This window comes from Protopterus annectens, chromosome 16.part0 (genome assembly GCF_019279795.1).
Source record: "Protopterus annectens isolate FY-2018-M chromosome 16.part0, PAN1.0, whole genome shotgun sequence".
Classification (NCBI taxonomy): Eukaryota; Metazoa; Chordata; order Ceratodontiformes; family Protopteridae; genus Protopterus; species Protopterus annectens.
Window position 1 is genome coordinate 339,668,902 of NC_056750.1, and position 25,647 is coordinate 339,694,548.

The window sequence follows — 25,647 nt, forward strand, 5'->3', positions numbered from 1 at the left end:
CATTTGCAAAACCAACAGCATCTTAAACCAGCTAGCAAAGTACCTGAATACTAACAAGAACATGATGCACCTGGATGAACAAAAATCAGTAAAATGCAAAATTAAATATGATTTTCACTCAAAGAAATCAGTTAATACTCTGCAAGAAATTTTACATACCTGTTCTCCCATTCCTCTTCTGAGTAAAGATTCAGAATAGCATGGATCAATTCAAGAATCAGACAGCCTAAAATATCAAAAAGGAAAGCAAAGAAGCTGCAGTAACACCTCAAAAGGCATGAGTTCATGCACTAACATACATTATGCTGAATAAACAATAACGTACTATTCATTAAGCATCCTTTTGCACAGACAAAAAGGAGGCATGAGGTTACACGAAATCCTAGCTTGTTTACAACAAAAATACACATGCTGCATAGATCTCGGACTACTGAAATGTGTAGAAGATCAAAAACACTGACAAAAAACTTTCAAGGTATAATTTTCCAACACATTCTAGGGTGCAAAATAAGTGAAAAACAATGCAAACCAAGAAGAAAAATCAGTTGTTTGAATCATACACAAGAACAGTGGATGATTTAAGAAAGAATTTGTGTCCACACAGTGTTGAATGGGTATTCAGATTTCTTGGATTGCTTCCAAGAAAAACATATTTCCATTACCTATAAGGTATTATATACAGCTTCAGTGCTGTAACTGCATATACAATATTTGCAAAGCCATCACAGCTACAGGGAGTGCCTGCAAGCTAGAATCTTAAGCCACAGATGTTCAAAATAAGGCAAAACAGAGGCAATAAACATGCATTAAGGGAGGATAACTTCCAAGCCACTGAATCAATTATGCACTTACAATATTGATTATATGGTCACAGTTCAGCCTCTTCACTACTAGGAGTGAAGTATCAACTCTGTTTTCTGATCACTGATCTAAATTTTCCAAAGCTTCAATGCCTCCCTTTACACATAATGCCCTGTGTTTCACCTTCCCTGTCAAGATCTGTAGATACCACTTGTATGCAGAAAGTACAGTTGTGTAAGGACTTACCATACCAGCAGAAGTCCTACTGATCACTACTGCACTATTCATAACAGATGGGCTGTCGTCTGCAGACATCTGGCCAGGGTACCAAGACTCAAGGGCATATACTGAATAATGACTTCAGCTCATTGGTGTAGAGGTATATAACTGGATGCACGTGCAAATCCTCAGACCATTTCCAAGCTAACAGCATGAAGACAATGGAGACAGGTGACTGGTCAGATAGGAGGGGCATAGTTTGAATAGGTGGGTAAACTCCACCCAGAAGTGATATAATAGAGAGAGAGAGAGAGAGAGAGAGTGTGTGTGTGTGTGTGTGTGTGTGTGTGTGTGCGCGTGTGTGTGTGTGTGTGTGTGTGTGTGTGTGTGAACAAGGAAAGAGCAGAGTAGGGGGATAAGAAGGGAAGGAATACTGCAAAACTGGTCACTAGGACATCTACTGTTATGCTAAGTTCTTATACAACTGTACTATGTGTCCTGACTGAAATCAATGTTGCAGTATTCATAACAGATCGGAGATTACCACAGCTGTAGAGAGAAGGGTGGACGGCTAAAGTGATGCAGAAGAATCCAGGAGGTGAGAGAACTGTTCTGGAAAAGGCCTTCCTGGTCCCAAAGAAGGCAACTAACTTCATGAAGGTGTGGACAGAGGACCAGGTGGCAGTTTCTAAAATAGATCTGGTATCCACACCCTTGCAAAAGGCACCAAATGAAAACACTGCGAGTGGAATGTGCTTTTGGGTAGGAGGGCAAAGTCCTTCCATGGTATGAATAGCAAAAGGAAATAGCCTTTGAAATCCAGGATACAATAGTTTCTTTAGAAATTGGTTGTCCCAACGGAGTCCACAGGAGACAAACAGCTGATCTGTTTTCCTGATATCCTTATTTTTTATATCCAGGAAACCTCAATTGCCTGTGAATGTCTAAAAGGGTGCAAGATTTGCTCCCCCTATTTGGGGGACTGTGGAAGAAAGTTGGCAGGTTGATGGCCTGGTTGTGGGTCAACTCATCTACTTTAGGCATGAAAGAGGGACTGGCCCCAACACTTGCCCTAACTTTATGTAAAATGAAAAAGGGGGGAATGGCCATGAGAGCATGAAGTTCAGAAACTCTGCTAGCTGAGGTGACAGCCAGAAGCAGCACAGACTCCATGTGCAGAATATGAGGACGGCAGAAGCTGATAGCTCAAAAGGGGGGCAAAGTAAGTTTTTGAACACAAGGTTAAGGTCCCTTGGCAGAATGGTAGGCTTCCTTGGAGGTTAAAGGTGCAAAACTCCTCTCAGGAAAAGTCTGACCTCTGTCTTGGACATGAGATTGCATTGGACTCATAGCAAATAAGTGGGCTTTAATGGATGAATATGCGAAACCAGAATGTAGTAGCTCACAGAGGTACTGCAGTACAGTGGGAATGTCTGAGAAAAAGGGTTGTAGTTTGTGTTTAAGGCACTAAGTGGAAAATCTTTTCCACATGGCTGTGTATGATTTTCTGGTATTGTTTTTTTGCCTTCTTGAAGAACCCGAACTACTACTACAGAGAAAACATTTCTTTTAGGGTCTAAATTCTATCAAGAGAGACTAAGGGAGGTCAGATTGGGATAAAGGAGCTGCTCTTTCTGTTGAGTGATGAGATCTGACTGTAGAAGGATTCTCCAGAAATTTCCCTTTGACAGGTGAAACAAGTAAGGGACCCAATGCTGTCTTAGCCAGGACCAGATGTTTTGGAGACTCCTTCTGGACCTTGAGCAGAAGTCCTGGAAGCAGAGGCAGAGGAGGGCATGCATGAAAGAATTTCCCTGTCCACTGGAAGGAGAAGGCATCGGTCTTCCAGGATAGTGGAAATGGGTTCCAGGTGCAGAAAAGAGGAAGCTGGTGATGTTCTGTGGAAGCAAAAAGGCTCTTCTGTGGTGTTCCCACTGCAATGTAATAGCTTTGAAGACCTTCATGTTCAAAGACAATTTGTGACGGTCCTCAGTGTCCCTGCTTAAAAAATCTGCCACCATGTTCTCCTGAGAGAGATGATAAACATTGCAGTGTGTGCAAAATTCAGGTTGAAAGCGAAGTGCCTGGCCTCTTGTGCCAGCTAGCACAGGGGGTAGGATCTTGTGCTTCCCTGATTGTTTATGTACCACATCACCATGGTGTTGTCAGTGGACACCAGTAGAGTACCTGGAGTCCAGAAATATGAGGTGGTCTGCATGCCATTCCCTCTGAATTATGGGGCTCCTGCCCAAGCACCCATGCCCTATCTGTGTCTGAACAGGACGTGGTTGTAGGGGGGCTGGAATGAATGGAAGGACCACATTGAGCATGACCTGAATGCTCCATTCTTGATGTAGGGCATTACAGGGATGAGGGCATCAAGAGAGTGCAAGTGTTGGAAGCACACCAATTTCAACTATCACTGCATTTTTCTCAAGTGTGATCTGAAGAAGAGTAGCATAAAAAATGTGGCAGCAATGAACCCCATAGCCCTGAGGAGCTGTCTTGTGCAGTGAATCTCGGTGGAGAGTGTTCTGAAGTAGTTCGATAGGATGGCAACTTTCTCCTGAGGGATAAAGGCATGTGTAGTGGAAGTGTCCAGTCTGCAGCCCAGAAAGGTCAAGTCCTGGGTGGGACTGAGATGAGATGTTTTGAAGTTGATGGTGAACCCCAAATCAGCCAGAAGACCTACAGTGCAATGAAGATGCTTGAGGAGGACGTCCTTGGATAGAGCCTGGATTAGAAAGTCAGAGAGGTAAGGGAAGATCTGTGGCCCTGAGTGTAGCAAAAGGCCACCGCTGGAGCTAAACACTTTGTGAAAACCCTTGGATCTGTAGAGAGACCAAAGGGCAAAGCAGTAAATTGAAAATGTGATGAGCCAGTAAAGAACCTGAGAAATTTTCTGCAGGAAAGACGAATGGCAATATGCAAATAAGCATCCTTTAGGTCAAGGGATACTAGGAAAGCCTGAGGCAAAAGAAAAGGCAGAAGAGTGTGTAAAGAAAGCATACCGAAAGTGAGGATTTGCAGGAAGGTGTTTAGTAGGGAGAGGTCCAGAAAGGCTCTCCACTGGCCCTCTTTCCTTTTAGTAAGAAAGAATCTTTAATAGAAACCTTTTCCTAAGAAGGTTAAAGGGACCTCCTCTATGGTTCCCTGTGCTAGCAAGTCTTAAAGGCTTCTTATAGCCAAGGCACTTGAGAATCATTATGCATTTGGACTACTGGCCAGCTTTGCGTGGTATTTGTTTAGGTATTTGCTGCTCTGTGGTTAATATAGTTACATGGCCAGTGATTCGTATACGGCTTTGCCGAGAGTTTTTAGAGAAGCCATGGATTTTACACAGAAATCCATTGACAATTTCCAACGTCAATGAATGGAGGAGCATGGGGCTCTGGTACAGCTGTTAACACCCGTAGCAGAGAGGAGAATGTGAATGTGTCGAAACCCACTGCAATGGTTTTTTGTAAGTGGGAAGAGGAAAGGAGATCTAAACAACAAAATCCCTTCTCTCTAATTGGTCGTAAAAATGAGATGTCAATGGTACCGGAGGTAGAGATGTTCGTGCGAGCTGAAAAGCTGTTCTTCAAAGAAATTGCAGTGTTCCTTAACATTCAAAGCCTCCAAAGGTATGTGGAACTAGAAGTTACACCCAGGGGTTTAAGAGCAACAAAAAATCCCTCTACCCCATTTGATTTGTCTTCAGCGGAAGACAAAGTGTTTTATGAGAGATGGGTCACAGTCGCACATAAATGCAGCTTAGAATGGGTCCAGATCCTTGTGGAGAGGGACACCCTAAAAAACAGAAATTGCGAGAGGAAATAAAAGTAGTTTGCAAGGACATTGAGAATAAAACTGTGGGTGATGAACTGCAGCAATTTCTTGCTAAAATCAATGAACAGTCGTTGGGGTATGAAAAAGATGCAATAGAGAGAAATAAAAATAAACTGTTTAGAGATTTGCGAGATTATGATAATAAACAAGCTTTCCAGGTGCTAACCAATCCCAAGGCGAGATGACAGAGGGTGCAGTTTGAGGAAAAAAGCAAGGCAATGAATAGAACTGGGCGGGCCTATACCTCGGGTGAAAGTGGAGCATCCATGACAGAAGGGGAAACGGATCAGGAGGATTATCCAGCTTTGCCACATCCAGTGAATGGACAATACATGAAAACTTTTCGTGAGAACCAGGGGAACTGAAAACGGGGCTGTAATGGAGGAGAATACTATAAGGACTACAATTTTCAATGGACTGTTCACCGCGGTAAATGGAGCCAAATGTAAAGAAACTGCTTCTGTAGAATGTGGTTATGTAGTTAATCTACCAGGACGCTCATTAACGGACTGTGAAATTAGTGTTCTGAATAAGGGACTAAAATTTGTACCAACAGTGTTTCCCAGGTTACATGAAGTGAAGTATGATTTTTTTTCTTTCTTTAATAAGAAACTGCATTTAATGAATTTTTTTTTAAAGAAAGTAATAATATGCCATAGGAAAGTGAGAAAATCATTGAATCTGATAATAGCAATATCAGCTTTTATTCTTGTTGTTTGGAAGACGAAGTAAATGCATATTAAAAATTAAACACTGAATTAGTGCAAGTAAAAAGTGCATTTATGCCTACACAAACAAACAGCATAAAACTTGTTGGCACATTTTTGAATCAAAGTATAGAAAGGGAATATTATTGTTTGATGGGAAAAATGTGGATTACAATTTAAGTAAAACGCAATGGAATAGTTTAAAGGACTTGAGCCAAAACAAAGAGTTGGTATTCAAACCAGCGGATAAAGGTGGCAAGCTGGTTATTTTACACTATACTCAATACTTATCCATGTGTTATGAACATCTGAATAATGAGCAGGTTTACAAAAAGAATAATATAGATGAATATAAAAAAGCTGAAAAAGAATATAATGAGTTAATAAATAAGGGAATGAGGCTTAACTATTTTTCATTACAAGATGTACAGCAGAAATTTAGGATTAAAAATGTAACAATGGCTCAATTTTTGTGTGTCCCAAAAATACACAAGGATTTGATCAATCCTCCTGGACGACCTACAGTTTCAGACTGTGGTTATTTTTTTTACACAATACAGTAAGTTTTTTACATTATTTTTTGCTACCTACTGTGGAGAAAATGCCTTCTTATATTAAAGATGTCTTTGATTTCCTAGATAAAATCAAGGAAATCAGATGGTCAGAAGAAATTTATCTTGTTGTAATTGATGTTGTTAGTTTATATACCAATATCAAGCATCAAGATGGAATTACAGCTATAAAATATTTCTTGGGGGAAGCCCCAGTTATTCAGTATGTAACAGATTTAATTTTGATGTGTTTAGAAATAATACATTTGAGTTTAATGGCTGAATATATAGGCAGCTACAGGGTACAGCTATAGGGGCAGTTTTTGCCCCCACTTACGGAAATATATTTATGGGACATTTTGAAAGCCGGAATATCTATACCACTGAATTTCATAAAGAACATGTAGTTAAATATTTTAGATATATTGACAATTTGATCTTTGTATGTAAAGGGGGACACAGTAAAGTTAAAGCATTTATTGATAAGCTGCATGATAAAGTGGGGGTAAGTTTTGATGGGTTACAAATAGGTGATGAAGTTCATTACTTAGATGTCAATGTAAAGGGTAGGAAGAATTTTATGTTAAGAACAAAAATACATAGAAAGTTTCTAGAAACAAATTTTGTTTTACATGGGTACAGTTGTCAGCCCCCTCACACTATAAAGTTTATTCCATATGGAGAACTTCTCAGGGTGAAAAGGTTATGCAATAACCCGATAGATAAGGAAAGGGAAATGGAAGAAACTTTTCACAAGTTTTGTGATAGAGGATACCCAGTAATACAAGTGGAACAGGGGTTCGAGAAAGTGCTAAATTGGAACCAGAAAAGAGGTAATATACAGGGAAAGAAAGAGAACAGGAATGCATTTATTTTACATCAACATACTCAGTATTTTCAGAGGTAGTAAAAGAACAAGTAAAATATTATTGGACAAGATTAAAGAGAGAAGTTGATTGTTTACAAAATAAAAATATCAGCTTCTCCTTCAGAAGAGGTAGAAGCAAGATTTTTTAGTACATGGGAAGTTTAGTATGCCTTCTACAGGGTAAGTTTTATCCCCAGAAATGGTAGGTACATTTTCAAGTAGAAAATGCAGTATATATAAGTTTATAGTAAAGGAATTTACATACATCAATGGAAAAAAAATTCAAGCAAGAGGTATATATAGTTATAATACGGAGAAAATTATTTATGGTTTAAAATGTCCCTGTAAAAAAATTTTATGCGGGGGAAAGTAAAAGACAATTTGCATGTAGGCTCAAAGAACATATAAGAGGTATTAGGAAACGTAAATTAACTAACCCAGTAGCAGTTCATTTTAAGGAGTTTCACAATAGTAACCCACAGGGGCTACAAGCAACAATTTTAGATAAAGTAGAAACTAATGAATTGATGACTGATCAACATATAAAAATGTATTAAGAAAAAAAAACTGTTGATTCTTACGTTTGACACTGAGGCCTAGGAGCTTGAATCAAGAATGCACTTGGAAGTGTTTGTTGTAATGTAATTAAGTAAATTGTAATTGATTAATTCTTTTACTGGTAATGAAACAATTTACAAAGTTTAAAAAGTATATAAATTCAGGTTTCAGTGTGCGTGATTATACTCTGTTAAGGGCTTCTTATAGCTGAGGAGCTAGAGAATTATTGTGTATTTTAATAAAATAAAACTATTTTTTGACTACTGGCCAGCTTTGTGTGGTATTCGTTTAAGCCTTGGATAAGGTCCACAAGGTGAATCTGGTTGGCAGAAGTTAGAGGTATTGCCCCAAGAGAGGGAAAGCTTTCCCAAGTCATAGTGCAGTCCTCCTTGATAATGTTGAGGATCCATTTGTCCGAGGCCACTGTTTCACAGAATGGGGGAACACAGAGAATTTTCTTGAGAGGTGGATGGGGAGGAAAGACAGACAGGGATTTTCTACAAAATTAAGGCCTCCCTGAAGAGGTAGCCCTCTGAGGTTTAGCTGGGAATCTTTTCCAAGGTGTTTTCCTTTGTTACGAGATTCAAGGCTCTCTCATAAGCAAAATAGATTTTGCTGGATAATTTTTAGGGTACCTAGGAACTGTGGTGAGAAGAATCTGACAGCAGTCTTTCATTGTTTTGCTTTATTCCTGTAAGGCTTTGAAAAGACTGGCAGTTTGTGAGACAAACAGGTTGTTATTCAGACAACAGTCTACAACTTTAGACTTGAAGTCTTCAAGAATAGGCTGACCTCTCAGACAGGCATGCTTGCCTGATGACTGAGCCAAGCATCGAGCCAAGCATCCACAGCATCATAGCTGCATTTAATACTGTGTCTGCCTATTTGGGAAGCCTGGGCCACTAGGGTCTCAATATGCCGCTTTGATTCTGGTGTCTGAGGCTCTGTGATGGCCTTATTCAAGGACTGAAGCGCAGACAAAGAATTCAGCCATTTGAGTTTGATAGTTAATGGCTCTGAAGCCAGTGTGGAGGAAGCTTACAATTTTATCCCACCTATCCATTGCTTGATTGTCCTTATAAGTGGATAGGACATTATAGTGCTGGGAAGCAGCTTGGAAGACCTGTCCAAGGCCAGGGAAACTGCAATAGGATCAACAAGATTTTTGCATAAGCACTTAAAGTTCATCAGGAAGTTTATAGAACCTGCCAGACCTTTTGGGTACTGGAGATTGGGAATCAGGTGTGGAGGTGTTGGCTTGAAATGCATCCGGGGGGACTGGAGGTGGTGCAGGAGTGCCCATCTCTAAAAGGAAGTATCTCTTTTGTACCTCAAACATCTGTTTAGATTGGCATTCAAAATGCTTTGCAATGTTTCTCCAAATGATACCTTTTTCAAGGGGGAATCAGGAGAGAGGGAGTCTCCCTCATCAGAGGACAGCTGTTTTGGAGAATGCAGCTGTGAAAAGTAGTCCCAGAATCCACCTCTAGTTCCTCCTCCTTGGAGGAAGAATATAAGAAGTTATGTACTCATCATAACATTCCATGTGAGTTGTTCATCTCGCCTTCATTCAGGCTGATTGGTTCGGAGCCGATCCATCGGCTCCAGCATGGCTGTACGCAAAGCTCAAGGTCTTCCAGTAGCTCGAGGCCAAGCCCTTATCCCATGATGCACTGTGAATGACCTCGATCTTGTTTGCTGCGTGAACTATAACCATATAAATGAGCTATCCTCCTATGGAAAGGAAGAAGAATTGAGCAACCAGGATGAGACCAACATCTACTAGATCAACTATCAGCCAGGAGGGGGAAAGAGGGAGGGACGTAAGAATGAAGGCGAGATGAACAACTCACATGGAACATTATGGTGAGTACATAACGTCTTAATGTGAAGTTGTTCAATCTCATCATTCATTCTTGACTGATGGGTAAGCATCCCTAGCACCATATCACTCTTGGGTGGCTCACGGGAGTACATTCTTCAAGACCGTACACCCAAAAGAAGCGCTGTCCCTGGAGGCCTTAACAACTTTGTAATGTGTGATAAAGGTATGAGGTTTAGACCAAGTGGCTGCTGCACAAATGTTATCAAGGGGCAATTTGGCTTGGAACGCAGAGGATGTAGAAACTGCCCTGGTTGAGTGAGCTTTAATCTTGTGCTGCAAAGGCACATTAGCAGCTGAGTAGACAAAGGTGATACAATCAGATAACCATTTAGACAGTTGTTTTAGCCACTGGTCTACATTTCTGGATTCGGAGAATGAAAAAGAGTTGACTGTCTGATATATTTTGTTCTATCCAAATAAAATCTGAGCTGTCTGTGAACATCAAGTTTGTGCAGCTTATACTCCAACTTGTTGGAATGATTAGGGAAGAAAACTGGTAACTCACTAAAGTGGTTGATATCAGTTTCTGAACAAACTTTGGGCAAAAAAAGAGGGATTTGTCCTAAGAGATACTCTTATCAGCATGAAAAATCAAATAAGGAGAGCTGATGGATAAAGCTTGAAGTTCTGACACTCTGTGGGCAGAAGTAATAGCTACCAGAAAAATGGTTTTCCACAACAAATATTTGAGGTCACAAGATGATGCTGGTTCAAATGGGGGGAGGATTATACGTGACAGCGTAACATTTAGATTCCATGGAGAATAGGGAGTTTTCACAGGTGGTCTCGTATGAAATGTCCCCTTGAGAAAGGCCTTGGATAACTTGTGGGACCATATTTAACCCGTCCATCCCAAGATGAAAGTTAGATATAGCAGCCAACTGGACCCAAACTGTTTCGGTTGCCGCTCCTTTGTTAAAAATCATAGTCAAGAATTCTAGTATGGATGTTAAGGGGGCTTGGTAAGGATCAATGTTCTGCTTACAGGCCCATATGGAAAATCTCTTCGGCTTACGAGAAGACAAAAGGATCTGTTTTGTCTCACTGGAGAAGTTATGAAGCCTGGCTATGAGTGGAACTGGAGCAGCCAAGCTGTCAGCTTCAATGACTGCAGAGAAGGATGAAGGTCTTCCGACGGATGTGTCAGAAGGTCTGGAACTGGGTCCAGAATCCAGGGATCCTCCAAGAGATTATGTAGAAGGAATGGGAACCAAATCTGCCAAGGGCAATGAGGGGCTATAAGAATGATGGTCCTTCCCAGGGATTTTGCTTTCTGTAGAACTTTGGGTATCAATGGGATTGGTGGAAACGCACAGAGGAGAGCTGGGGCCAATCGTGTATGAGTGCATCCCTCAGGGCTTCTCCAGGAGGAGGAATCAGGGCAAAGTAGCTTCTGCATTTCATGTTGATGTGGATGGCAAAACGGTCGCAGCAAGGCTGGCCCCATTTGCAGAAAATCCTGTCCACGATCTCTTTCTTGAGGGACCACTCACGCGGCAACAAGATTGCCCTGCTCAGTTTTGTCTGCTATCACGCTGGATCTCCCCGGGATGTGCGTTGCCAACAGAAAGTGCTGGAGGAAACAGCTCACTGCCAAACTCTTGAGGGCTTCTCGGCAAAGGGAATAAGACTTTGTTCCTCCCTGCTTGCTCAAATTCTAGACTACTGACATATTGTCTGTCTGAATCGCAATCGTCCCTAGGGGAAGAGAGTCCTGGAAGTACTGCAGCGCCAAAAGTACTGCTCTCATCTCCAGAACATTGATATGGAAGTGTGACTCTTGATCTGTCCATGTGTACTGGGCAGTCTTTCCCTGAAAATCCCCCTCCCCCCTATCAGGGAAGCATCCATGATCACAGTGGCTACTGGAGGGGGTAGAACAAAGGGGCGTCCTATGGTGACGTGAAGAGACATTAACCACCACTGGAGATCTTTCTTGCAAGAGCTCATAATCAATATAGTGTGGTCCATGGGAAGTTCCTGGTAAGACCATTGAGTGAACAACAGCCATTGAAAAATCCGCATGTGCATTCTTGCTAATGGTATGGCTAGGACTGCTGCAGCCATCAAACCCAATACTTTCAGAACTTCTGAAGCTGGTGCTCTAGCTTTCAATACCAAAGTGCTGATATGCTGACGAAGAAGGAAGACTCTTTCGACTGGTAGCCTTAGAGTGGTGGTTGAGGTGTCTAGCTCTGCCCCGATAAAAACAATATGCTGCAATGGTGACAAGGCAGACTTTTCTGAGTTGACTGTAATACCTAAATGATTGCAAAGTGACAGAGTGGATTCCCTTGCCTGAATCAGTTGATGCCTGGTGGTGGCGGTAAGGAGCCAATCGTCTAGGTACAGAAACACCTAGAATCCTAGACGACTCAGGTGAGCCGTGACCACTGCCATGAACTTGGTGAACACTCTGGGGGCTGTAGTGAGACCAAAGGGCAGGGCTCGAAACTGATGACTGGCTCCCCAACCAGGAACACAGGTGACCTCTGGATGGCCTGGCCATTTTTATGTGGTAGTACACACCCTTGAGATCTATCGAGCACATCAATTGCCTTTCCCTAAGAAAGGAAGTACAGACTGGAGCCTGACCCTCCGGAACTTCTCTTTCATCACATATTGGTCGAGTCTGCTGAGGTCCAAAATGGGTCTCCAGTTCCCTGTTTTCTTTGGAACCAAAAAGAATCTGGAGTAAGTTCCGGACCTTGTTTGGTCTGCTTGGACTGGCTGGATGACTTTTTTCTACCAACTTGTGGAACTCTACAGTTGCTTGTACCCTGTAACTGGGTGAAACGTCTGGGATTTTCCTTATAGATGGCGGGGGGGGGGGGGGGGGGTTGAATGGTATGAAGTACCCTCTGGAAATGATACTTTGTACCCAGCTGTCTTTTGTTATTTCTTGCCAGGCATCTGTATACAAAGATAAGCGACCCCCAACTGCCTCCAGAGCATGACAGTCGAGCCTCCTTTCAGGAGCGCTGGTAGGGTTGACCAGAGAAGTGATCTCTGTAACCTTGATGTTGCAGACCCCCTCTGCTGTGAGGGCAGCGTCTTCCACTATTACCCCCTCCTCTGCCCCTGAAGGGGGGGGGGGGGTTCACCACGTGCGTCCTGAAAGGCTCCTTGGGCTTTCCAGAACCACCTTTTTCCTCCCCTTTGGCCTTTGGGATAAAGCTGGGTAGGGGTGGAAAAACGGACTCAGATGGCAGAGTCTTTCCCTCCTGTTCACACCTGGTCAGAGTTTCCTTCACTTTAGGCCCAAAAAGGATGAGCCATCAGAAGGGGTGTTTATGAAGGATGACTTACAGGGCTCCGCAAAGGAACACAAGTGCATTCAGGAATGTCTTCTGAGAGCGATTCCTGTACCTGCTGCCCTACTCATTCCATCAGCTACATAGGATATGAGACGCACGGATGAGTTGACAATAGACTTTAGGGTAGCAAGCTGGGCAGCAACTTTGTCAGAGGCCCCTGCAGCTACTGCACCCTGAAGAGCATCTCCCAACTCCTTAAGGAGATCTCTTTGCAACCTAATGAAATAGGTTAAGTAGTTCAGTGAGCAGAGAGCAAAAGTCACTGAACTAAACATCAGTTTTCTATATCTATCCATGATCCTAGATTCTCTATTAGGAGGATGAATAGATGAGGAAGTCTCAGACATTTCCTTTTTGGTAGCCGCTGCCACCATCATGTCATCAACAGGGACTCCTTTGGATAAGAAGGTTTTATCTGGTGGAGCCAATATAAACTTGTTAGGCCTCCTAGGAACAGGATCCATGGACTCCGGTGACTCCCACGCCCTCCAAGAGACCACCTGCAGGAGCTCATCAAAGGGCAGAGACACCCAAGAGGTGGCGGGTTGAGAGCCGGAAGCCTTCAGGAGAACAGACTCATCCTCAGTAGGGCTTCTGGAGTGCCATTCACACCTCTGCCTAAGGATCTCAAGTATCTCAGCAAAGGAGATATCCTCAGCGGGGAACCACGGAGACCCTTCTGACTCATCCAAGACAGTATCAGATGTTAAAGACTCCTGTGGGGAATCCAATCCTCTTGCACAATCTCTTCCTGGGAACCTCCTCAGTGGGAGCCTCTGGGGAGGTCTCAGAAGAGCAGGGGGGGCACCCTGTGGGGCTACCTGAGGCTCTGGGTCTCTATGCCTAGCCTGGACGATGGAAGCAGAAGCAGACACAGGCGCTTTAGGGGATGAGGAAGCAAGGTCTGAAGTAGAGGATGTCTTGGGGGACAAAGCTCTCCTCATGGCCTCGAAGGCACCATGACTCTGATGGGAAGGAACAGACGGATCCGAGGGAACCGTCAAACCCTCCTGCATCAAGGCTGTGGGCTCCGAGCTGGAGGTAGGAGCTGAGCTCATTCGAGCCGAAGCCCCGAGAGGAAGAGTCGGCACCGACAAGTCAGTCTGACTATCCTCCCCTGATTCGACTAGAGAGTGTCGGCTTCTGGAGTCCCCAGTCGACACCGAGGACGTCAGAGTGGATGGAGCCGAGGACACTGGAGCAGGACTCTGCTCCAAAGTTTCCACGATAAACAGGTCTGCGTCCTCTGGCTCCAAAGGGCAGGTACGGCTCAGAGGAGTAGCCAAAGCAGGAGTAGTGGTCTCCGGATCCGAAGCCGCTTGGGTCGGAGCCAACAACAATTTAGCAAAGCCTGGTGCCTGTAAAAGCTTCTGCACCAATCAATCCATATCCAAATCTGACAGGCTGACAGATGACCTAGATGAATGCACCGATGGTGCCGACTGAAGCAATGGTGACTGAGGCACTTCAGATACCGGCTCCAAAGCTGTGGGCCGGCTACAAAAAGAAAAGGGAGTTGGCTCAGAGGTCTGTGGAGCCGATATCGCAGAATCCTCCAGTTTTTTTGATTTCTTAAGACTGCTTAGAATCCTTAGATTCCACAGATCATCTAGAGGACTTGGAAAACTTGCTGGCCACATCCTGGTCACTTAACGCCTCTTGAAAAGGATGCTTTAACAAGCCCCCTGTCCATCAACTTCCTTTTCCTCTCTAGCAACACTCGAAGAAAATGAATGACATATGGCACAAGACTAAGTGGACAGCTCCTAAACAATTAACACATGTTACATGTCCATCCGTAACCGACATTTTTTGGCTGCAGTCTGGACACTTTTTAAAGCCAGACTTTGGGTGTTTATCTTTCTCTTCCGCCATTATGTTGCTATAAAAATACACAGAGCAGATAATCAGCAATTTCCTAGGCTCTAACACACACACACACACACACACACACACACACACACACACACACACACACAAAACAGCGCAAGAAAAAAGTATCACAAAATATTAATAAAGCTACTAGGCTCTGAACTCTCGCACACAGAAACGAGCCTGATAAAGAATTTGAATAACTAGAGAAAACAGTATAAACCACTAGAATATTCAAACACCTCTCTACTAAACTAAGGCCAATATACAGGAGGCCAACAATAGAAAAAGGCTATATATACACACACATATATATATATATATATATATATATATATATATATATATACATATATATATACACACACACACACACACACACACACACACACACACACACACACACACACACACACACACACTAGAAACTAAACACAGTAAAAAAAACTAGGCCAAAACACACAAGGCCGATATATTAAAGATCAATAATCACACGGGAAGGGGAGCTTTAGGAAGCTATAAAAGCTAACTACCTAACCTATCGAAGAAAGTTTAGCAAAATATTATCCAAGTAACTGCTAAATCTAAAAGTTTTTAAATAGTACTGGCCCAAGCTTGCACTGGAACCTCCGATCAGATGCCGCGGCAAACTAGATCTGAGGTAATTCACAGTGCATCATGGGATATGCGGCTTGGCCTCGAGCTTTGCATACGGCTGTGCCGGAGCAGATGGATCAGCTCCGAACCCATCAGTTAAGAATGAACAGTGAGATTGAACAACTTCACATTGCCCATTTCTGTTGTGTAGCATATGTAGGCTGGGTCACAAAGAATGGAAGCTTCAGGGACATGATGGCTTTAAATAACCCCTAAGAAAAACCTATCCATTCTTCTTCCTTGGAAGCTGGACAGAACACCATACGTTTTAAGTTTTTTTTTTTTTTTTCTTTTTAGAGGTGATGTCTGCATGCACCAGCTTAGGAGGTTCAGAACCCTGATGCATTTCGAAAAGAGTTCCTGGAACAACGTCTTGTACTAGGACTTGAGAGACTCTGCATGGGGCCTCTGAAATGAGAAGAGGTTCTTCTGTGGATTCAGTTGCCTGCAAGGCCTCAGGAGCCATACTGATCTCCAGCAGAGGCCCAATACCAGGTTCTTGAGATACAAATTTGATGGAAAACTGGTTTGACCACTTTAATGGGTGCATCTGATTTGGAGACGCTATGAAATGAATCCTCTCTGAGGCTGTTAAACTTTCTTTCTTTGGCAGATCATCAACGTCTGGGGATTCCAACAGGGTAGAGGGGGGCTAGGTGTTTTTAACGGCTGTGTCTCAAGGAAGGTATTAAGAGTGGAGAGCCTTGACTGTAGAATTTTAGGTACAAACGACTGACAAATGAAACAAGATCTGTAGTCGTATTCAAGGTCTAAACAAAACAGACACTCAGTGTGCAAATCCTTGTACACAATTTGCCTATCACACTCGCCACTTACCCTTCCTAGCTGACGTCTAATAACAGTTAATACATAGTCAAGATTACAAAAGAAGGCTCCCCAATGGGACATTTAACTGAATCCAACAAGCAAAGCTACTGTACCAAACGATAAGTCTTTCAGGTGCAACAACTTGAATTTGGGCTGGTGGTGACAAAATCTGGGGATCTCGCTCATACAACTTTTTATATACACCCCTACACTATTGAGCTGAGGTCATCATATGGACCCATTCTCTTGGGAAGGTAAAGCTTTGGTACCCTGGCTGGACATCAGCGGACGACAACCGATCTGTTATGAATACTGCAACAGTGATTTCAGTCAGGACATCATAAAAAGTGTGTACACCTATATGGGTTCATGACATTTCACAGCACTGCACAAGCACTGACATAAAATTAATTGAAACAAGCATTACAAAAGTTACTGAAAAAAGAAACTAAACAGTTTCCTTTTGCAATCTTATAACTAAAATACTCCCACTACAGCCACACCAAATTTGTCTGAATAAGGACAGTATTACAGAAAGAGTTTTCATAAAATAAGACGGCAAGTCAGGGCTAACATACAATAGTAAAGTGGTGCAGGTGGGTGTTGCTCGAAGCAAAGGTGCCTCCTAGATTCTTTCACAATCTTTATGTGGAGGTAAGCATCCTGGAGTCTGTTAAGCATATCCAATTGTCCACCCTTAGACATGGGAAGATCACATACTGTAACAGTCGTATGTTCTTTTCGACATATGGGTTAGGTGGCTTATGTCCAGGATTGACTTAGGGTTCTTGCTTTTCTTGAGTACTAAAACGAATATAGAATAAATTTTCTGACTCACTCTAGCTACTTCATTTTTGCCCCCTTCGAATTGGCAGGGTGGGACACCTGACAGCAGCAGAGAATGATAAGTGTGAACAAATGGTGCAACCTCTTGATATTTCTCTTACCCATTTGCCTTGTGTGATTGCCAGCCATGCATCTAAGTGAAGAGAGAACCCACCCCCCCCCCCCCACGACTGCCTCCAGAGGTGATAAGTCAAGCAAACCTACAGGGCCACTGGATCTGCCCTCCAGTGAAGGGATTATGAAAACTCTTGATTCTGCAAACCACTCTGACCTCTTATTCAGCATCCATTGAATGGATCACCTTTGCCACAGATGCCCTTGTCTGAGGTTGAATCAAAGGCCTGACATTGGGTCTTTCTAAATCACAGAGATATGAAGCCCAATCTGCTTCCTGTTGAAAGGTCTGTGAGGCGCTCAAACCTAAACCCTGTAGCAGACAATGTATGGCCTTTCTGTTCACAAACTGACAACTACTCTCTCACTGTAGGACTACAGAGGTGTTGACAAAGGAAGCCTTGGTGAAGGATGCCTTGATAATGTCCACAAAATCAAACAAGCAAAGCCAGGCATGGAGAGGCATGGCAAGTCCAGTACCTGCCATTCTAACTGCCTCACTGGCAGAGTTGCAGAACAGATGCATAGAAAGTTTTACAGTATTTAATACTACACCCAAAGTAATCTGAAGTTGTTTCTGAGTACCTTTTGATGAAAGTTTTTGTAAGGTACCCATAGTTAGATGAATGTCGTCGCTTTAGAAGCGATTCATGTATCAGGTAGTTTAAGTCCCTCGGAGCAAATGTGCTGCAGGTGTAGGATCAGTTCCCCATTCTATCATTCTAGATTCTCTGAAGGATTGACAGCTGAAGTTTTGTCTGTAACTCCTCTTTAGTGCTTGCTGCAAGAATCATAGAAGCCTTTTTACCAGAATTCTGTGCGGAGTCTGCATGTCCTCCCTGCGGTCAAGTGAGCTTTAAAGACATGCAGGTAGGTGCGTGTGTGTGTGCCTTCTGTGAAGGTTGGGTGTTGGGCTGGCGACTTGACACTAAAAACTCCACTGCCAATCAATTTGTGGACCGGTGACACGCTGTGGTGACCCCTAACAGGAGAAGCTAAAAGAGATTGCTTTTGCCCACACCTACATAGATATCTTACCAGTCTTGCATGGTACTGCTTCTGAAGTGTCAGTTTCTTGCCATGCCTTCCCAGCAATCAGGTCTGTAACACTGCCCACAGGAGAGACCACTCAGGAGGTATAGAAAGCAGAACTGCATGCTTCAAAGATCACTTCCTCATACAGAGAGGGTAGTTAGGTGGGTCAGAATGCCCCTCAGCTCCAGGATTTCACCAAATGAGGGAATTGTGGGAATCCTCTTGATCCTCCAAGTCCATGTCTGACATAGGGGAACTCCTTCTGGGAGTCCAAGTGTATCTTTTCATATAATCTCTTCCTTAATACCTCTGGCTATCATTTCTGCTCTTTCCCTGGGAACCATGATTAGATGGTGGAAAAGCAACTTTGGCATCTCAGGGTGAAGCTGATGCTAATGGATGTGCTGTAAACCTTCTCGATGGAGATGCTAACATCCTCTACATAACTTTGAATGATGATCTGGAAACCATCAGCACCCCGGAATCTGACTCCTGGGCAAAACCACTCCCTGCTGAAGCTGTGACAGCCTGCACCAACATCTGAAGCCTGAGGAACTGGATGGATCAAAGCTGGAGATCAGTGCTGATAACTCCCCCACTGAGAATGGACTCACACAGATTGGAGCCCAAGACAATGCTCAGGAATTTGCCTCAAGTTATTGGTTCCGAGACTCTGTCAGTCCTGAAGGTCTCGGGGTCAAGTGTGTGTTGGATGTAAGGAGATCTGAGCAAACGTAAACACCGAGTTTTTGGAGACTGGTTGTCTCAAGCCACTAGCACAAAGACAGGTGCTGGGGAAAGAGCTAACAGGTGAAAGGAAGCCAACCTGATCTGCCCCAGATACAGAGGGAGATGGGATGGTACACAACTCTATTCTAGGCCTTAAGAAAGGACCTCATCACAGGTTGCCCAGTCTGCTTCAAATGTGCTTCTGAACAATCTAAATGATCTGACTGAAGAAGCCAATGGAGATCTCAATGGAACAAACCTGGAAAATTGAACAATGAGAGTCTCTCTCGGAATCCTAGAAAGTGAGGTATCGCAAATAAGAGATCTCCAATGGAGACCTGGCTGCCGCAGCTCTAGTGAATGTCGGTGAAAACTCCTCTGCTGAAAGAGGGGTCTTATAATCCAAATGAGGATGAGTATCCCCTAATTTACATTTCCTTGGCTCCTTATCCCGGTCCCTCTTCTTCTTTCTCCCTCGTTATCCTTTCTTTTACCATTCTTCTGGGATGTACATGTATCTGGAGGAAAAGACCCTCAATTCTTAAGTTTTTGTCTGACAGCAACAGCTTTGGATCCAAATCCCTAGAAAATGGATTACTCTACATCAAAGTGTTCTGGACCTAAACAAATCAAGCAGCAGTCAGAATCTTAGGGTACGATTTTATGCCCGTATTTGGAGCATTTCTAAAAACTGTTATCCATAGCAGTGAGATACCTATAAGGCAACTGAAAGAACCTACCAACCAAAGCACTAACAAAGCTGAAAGTTAAAGCAGAACAACTTTTTTTTTTTTTTTTTTTTTTTTTACTGCTGAGAAGAATGATGTTAGGCAACCAGCTTAAGTGCTGAGAGGAGTCTAGGCAAAAACTACAAAATACAGAGTACAAGCTACTGAAGAACTCTAATTCTACTTTATAAAGATAACTGCCCCTTAGTGAACTGTCCATTTCCAATGGCAATAAATGAGATCTAAGGCTACTAAAGGCACAGGGCATTTTAGGAAGTTCACAAGCTAGAGGCTGACATGTCTAGACTGGATCCGACAAATGTCTCCAGTCCCAACAGTTTGATCAGATGGATGGATAAAATGGAATCTACGTACACTTATTAGGTGGGTAGAGGGAAGGCAACTTAATGGCTACCACGGCCTGTACTTAAGATTTGCTCTTACAGTACATATTTAACAGCTGCAGTACATTCTTCAGGGAGGATCAGCTCATTTGTACATCAAATATACGAGTAGATAAACAAGCAAAAATACTCAGAACTACGTAAGGAGAACAGTTACAGGATATCCTGAAGCACAGTTACCGTAAACGCAGGCCTACCCCTGGACTGTGCATCCATTTTATAGTGTTCTATGAAAGAGTAGGGAGCAGATTATACTGCGAATTCTAAAATGTGTGCTGAAACATTTTTGAAACAGGCTGCTGGTGTGGGTGATGCCCTAGTGAAATGAGCATCTACGCCGCTTTGGGGAAGTTGATTGTGTTTTTAAAGGAAGAAGCAATAAAATGCACCAACTGTTTACAGTCTGTTTATTAACTGACAGGCCTGCCTTCCTTCCCTTTACTGAAATAAATGGAGAGGTAATCAGTTCTTCTGGAAGCATTAGCCCTTCTTGTACTGTACCTATGCAGTCAAGCAATCAAAAGGTGCACATGGTGCTTTCCAAAGGTTTTTATAGCTTGACAACAGCAGTATTTGAATAGGCTGACTGACTGGCAGTCACCGCAAAATACACTGTTTTCATAAAAGATGGACTTCCGATTTCTTTTCAATGACATTTTATTGTGGAATATCAAGCAAATTGATTTAAAACACGACAACGTGTAACTCTAAAATCCTATCAGAAGGAGCAGCAATCAACGAGTAACTTACAGACATCAATTTTAACTTTCTTTAATATGGATTTAAAAAGGAAGTAAAGATAACTTCTCCAATGCAAGTTTAAAATACCATGGAGATAAGTGTACTCAAAGGTCTTAAGTGTAGGACTCTAACTTTAAGAAAAGTCTTGACAGAAGGCTTTGTTGCTACCTGTGGGATGGTTGGAAGGCAATTAACAAAAGAAATGTGAACAGTAATGACATTTTTACATAAATTATTTTTTTTATATTTTCGGAAAATATAAAACTAATCACTTCTTACTTTTGAAATACTAACTCCTGTCACTTAGGGTTATGATTCTATACAGATGTGCACATTTACTTCAAATGGAGATTTTTGCTTTTACTATAGCTTAGTAATACTTCTTGCCAGGTCTACCAACTTCCTATAACGTTTTTTTAATTGCACTATGCCCTCACAAGACTGAATGTCAATGTTATGTTTGGTTTTACCCTTTTCACCTTGTGTTTCCTTAATTATGTTGTTCATGCTGTTATACTATTGTGTGTTATAATTTTCATTGCACAATAAAGCATTCTTGCTCTTCGAAACAAAAAAAAAAGCATGAAACTATTCATGATTATAACACATGTATCTCACAGATAACATGGTAAAAACAAAAATGATCACACATGACATACAAGGGGATGACAGTTTTATCTCATACAATACTAAAATGCTTAACTATGAATAAATAAATTATCCCTGCCCAGTACCAAATAGCTTAGTACATAGGCAAAGATATTGAATATCTCAAGAATTAAGTCTCTAACCCACTTCTATCAGAGTGTGCTTCCATACCATGAAGTAAAGCTGTTAAAACAGCAGGATCCCAGACTGTGCTCCCCTCTGAAAAAGTAGCACAATAGCAAACGGCACTATTTTATATGTCATTCCGATATTTTCAGAAAGCTGCCTCTAAGTGCCTTCATGACCACTTAGTGAAACAATAAATGCATCACAGCATTAGGAATAGCCATTTACATACTCCACATACCTTAAAAAGATAGGATCGTTCCTTACCTACTTTACTGTTATTTGGGAAGCCAAGCCTAACACTAATATTATCCTTTAGAAAACACATTTCTCTTAAATTCAACTGCCATTATACATGTTGCCTCCAAACAAAACTTAAAGGGGTGGCTTAGAACTCTATGGTCTTGAAGTGGAGGTAGTCCACTACTTAGATCTCTGCATTCCCTGTGGCTGCTGTCGGGGGGAGGGGGGGTCTGTTTCCACAGGGCCTAGGCAGGGCCAGTTTACTGGGAGCAGGAAAGGAACAGTGTTTGGAGGGACAATGCCTGCTGAACCTAGGAGGCTGGACCTGCAAGAAATCCTTAACTGTTTGCATAGATTTTGCTTTTTCTTCAATCTTTTTAAGACCTCTTCTGCCTTAGTTCCAAATAAGTTATCTTTGTTCAAGGGGGCATCCAATAACTTAGATTTGACATTATCTGGCAGGGGCTGTTCCTTAAGCCATGCATGCCTTTTAATGACAGATCCAGTGACTGCTGCCCTGCAAGAAGCTTCTAGGGCGTCAAAACCGCAGTGCAAGCTGTGTTTAGTTACTTGACTTGCAGAATGCATTAACTCTTGCAAATTTTTGGATTCTGCCCAAGCAGGAAAGGAATACATTTTTTGTTTAAGGAGTTCCAAGGTAAGTTGCTGAAATGTCAGCATATGGAACTGACAATTTAGTGCCCTGATAGCAAGAGTAGCTGAGGTGTATACTTTCTTACTCCATCTGTCCAGTGCTCGGGAATCCCTGTCTGAGGGGGTGGGATTCTTAGCAGTGGTTGCTTTAATTCCTTTTGGTCCTTGAGAAATGACCTCAGGGTCAGCTGTAGGACTTTTAAAAAGATATTTGCGTGAGGCAGGGAGTCTATAGTACCTGTCTGGTTTCCTGGGAGCAGGAGGAAGGGCATCAGGAGTCAAGCTGGATTTGAGGAAAACATCCTCCACAACATCCAGGACTGGGGGGATGGCCAAAGGTCTGTATTGTGGAAAATCTAGGAATTCTCTGAGTCTCTCTTTAGACTGAGGGTAGCCCTGACTCTCCCATTAGAAATGCTCCCCTTAAGGTATGCAGGGTTTCCCCAAAGGAAAAAGCTTCTGCATTAGAATCCTCATAAGTGGAGAGGGGTTGATGTCTTCATATTCAAGTGCATCAGATTCATTTGACTTGTTCAGACAAAACTATAGGGGACAGACCTTTTTTTCCTTTTGGAGGGGGTAGCTTGGCTTCCCCTGATCAGCATGATAAGGTCTTCTGCCATTTTAAACATTTGAGACTGAGGCAAAGTAGCAGGCTCCTGAGAGTGGGTCGTCGCTATCTTGGGTGTGGTTCATACCTGGGGCCTAAGAAACTCGGTAGTTTTGGAAAGAACGGTAGTCGCAAAAGAAAACTTTGTGTCAAGATTCGGTAGTGCGAAGGACTTCCTCGGAAGCCAGTGCCTGCTCAGCAGTTCCAGACCCATCCAAGGTTGAGACAACCGTGGGATCCTTAGTCGAAAAGGAGTTCTGCGGCATAACGGACTCCGAAAGGGTCTCAGTAGTGGCCTACAAATCAACTGAAGTGGGCATCAGGGGCTGCGAAAGTGGCTCACTGAGGACCAGAGATTGGATGACTAGCTTAACGGAAGCATCGTCGGTAGGTATGGACCTGTGCAGTGTGTGTTTGTCTATCTTTATGCTTTTTTCAGAAGATCTGCAGTCGGATGGCTTACCAAAGACATATTGAAATTCAAGGACTGTAAGCGAAAATATCTGGCTACAGTAAGGGCCTGACGATGGACAGTTCTGGCATTGAACAAAGCACAGAAGCAACGAGTGACGTCGTTGTCTGGGCCTAAACAAGTGACGCAGAAAGAGTGAAAGACTTGGGTGTGGTATTTGTTTTCCACAGCCAAGACAATTAACTTATTCTGACATCAGTTAGTGCAAGAAAAAAGGATCCCCAACGGGGTACTTCGCTTTAGAAGACTTCAACTTCAATTCGGTAGATGAAAACTAAGGTAGCAGCCGACCGGCACTCGTGCGAACTGCTTCTGCTTCGGGCTCCACGGCAAGAAAGACTGGTGTAATGGCTTCGGCTGCCTTACTTTATACTACTGACAACCTGACGTCAGTCCTCAAGCGACGGCAACCGATGCAAAAATACTAAGTCTCTGGTATTCGGGCCAGCCCGAGGGCTACCCTGGCAGGGATAACCCAAATATAACTGCAACAGTAAAACACGAAGAAAATACTCCGGCTCACAATATCAATTTTTTAAAACATCAAAAAAAACGTACTCACCATAACATTCCATGTTTGTTGTCCAGTATCTCGCCTTCATTTTGCTGGTTGGGTTTGGAACCGAGCATCGGTTCTGACTCAGCCTATACTAAAGCTTGAGCGCTCTTTACTGGCTCAAGGCTGCACTCTATCCCATGAAGCCAAGAGTCCTATTCATGCCCCACATCATGGGAGGAGGAATGCCTCCCCATGACAGTTCATGCGTGGGATGTGCAATGGGTTGTCAGCACTGCATCTTCCTTTACTACTTCAAGGGTGTGACAGCAGCAGGACTGCCTTCCCCACTCACAAAAGACATTGTAATTTTGTTCCTCAGTCTCTAACCATGGATACCAACCACAGTTTGTGCATCCAGAATGGGAACACCACTCTGAGTGAGCACAGCTGTTCCTGCTGCCTTTGCCATCAAGTGCCTGAGTCATTATTAGAATTCAAGGCTTTACTCATACTCCTCAGTGCAGACTTCTTTTTCTGAAGACAATAAATAGTTATTTATAGGTAAATGTATGTCCCCCTCTTGCAACCATACTTAAGCCAAGTATGTACATCTCAACTTATGTCTAAGACACTCTTCATTTGGACAGAAGGCCAGTAAAGTACAGTTGTGTACACTTACCATAAATGTAGATGTTCGAGTGTATTCACTGTTGCAGTCATTACATTTGGGTAATCTGCTGGCAGGTTGCCCTCAGTCGGCCTGAATAACAAAGTCTTGGGTCCTGCGTCGGTTGCTGTCTCCTCTTCCATGACGTCACGTCATCAGGGGTATAAAACATGCAGCAGACGCCATTTTAATTAGTTTTTCTTGCCCCAGATGTCAGGTGCCCCCCAAATGGGGAGCAAAAATATATATGTAAACTGTAAATATATAAATGCACCTTAGAAACATAAAATTTACCTTCAACTAAAAGCAAATACACCACAAAGGCTTTTGAGTATAGTGAAGGAAAGAAAAGGTATAGAAAGGGAGCTGGCGGGTGGGTAACCCAGACTGCAACAGTGAATACACTCGAACATCTACATTTATGGTAAGTGTACACAACTGTGCTATGTTCTTCGTGTTTCACTGTTGCAGTCATTACATTTGGGTAGAATCCCAAAGCTATGGATGGGAGTATGGAACTAAACAGCATTAGGAGCAGCTATAAGGACCTGCACGACTGCAGTGGCAAAGCCTGCCCTGGATTTAGAGAAGAGAGGTAAATGATAATGCTTTGTGAATGTATGAACTGAGCTCCAAGTAGCAGCTTCTAGGATGTCTCTGGTAGGGACCCCTCTGAGAAAAGCTGCTGAAGTAGAGGCAGCCCTAGTGGAATGGGATCTGATCCCCTTGGCACAGGTTTACCATGGTGCAAGTAGCAGAACTGAATGCAATGGCTTATCCACTTAGAAATAGTCTGCTTTGATATAGCCTTCCCCTCTGATCTTGCAGCAAATGCTACCATTAGTTGCTCAGACTTTCTTAGAGATTTTGTCCTGTTTAAGTAGAACCTTAGTTGTCTGTGTACAATGAATGCAGAATGCGCTCCCCTTTGTTCTGCAGATTTGGGAAAAAAGTTGGCAGGTGAATGGTCTGGTTAAGAGCCATACTGGATACCACCTTAGGCATAAAAGAAGGATTGGTCCTGAGGGCCACCCTGT

The 25,647-nt window shown here is 42.9% G+C and overlaps 1 protein-coding gene across 1 annotated transcript in view; it reads right to left on the reverse strand.

Annotated features, from left to right (window-relative positions):
• Positions 1-25,647, reverse strand: part of NUP188 (nucleoporin 188) — a 3,305,077-nt gene that overhangs the window by 1,813,095 nt on the left and 1,466,335 nt on the right. Inside the window, exon 24 of the mRNA XM_044058121.1 lies at positions 160-226. Coding sequence (XP_043914056.1) covers positions 160-226 — 67 coding nt within the window. The remainder of the gene's footprint in view (positions 1-159; positions 227-25,647) is intronic.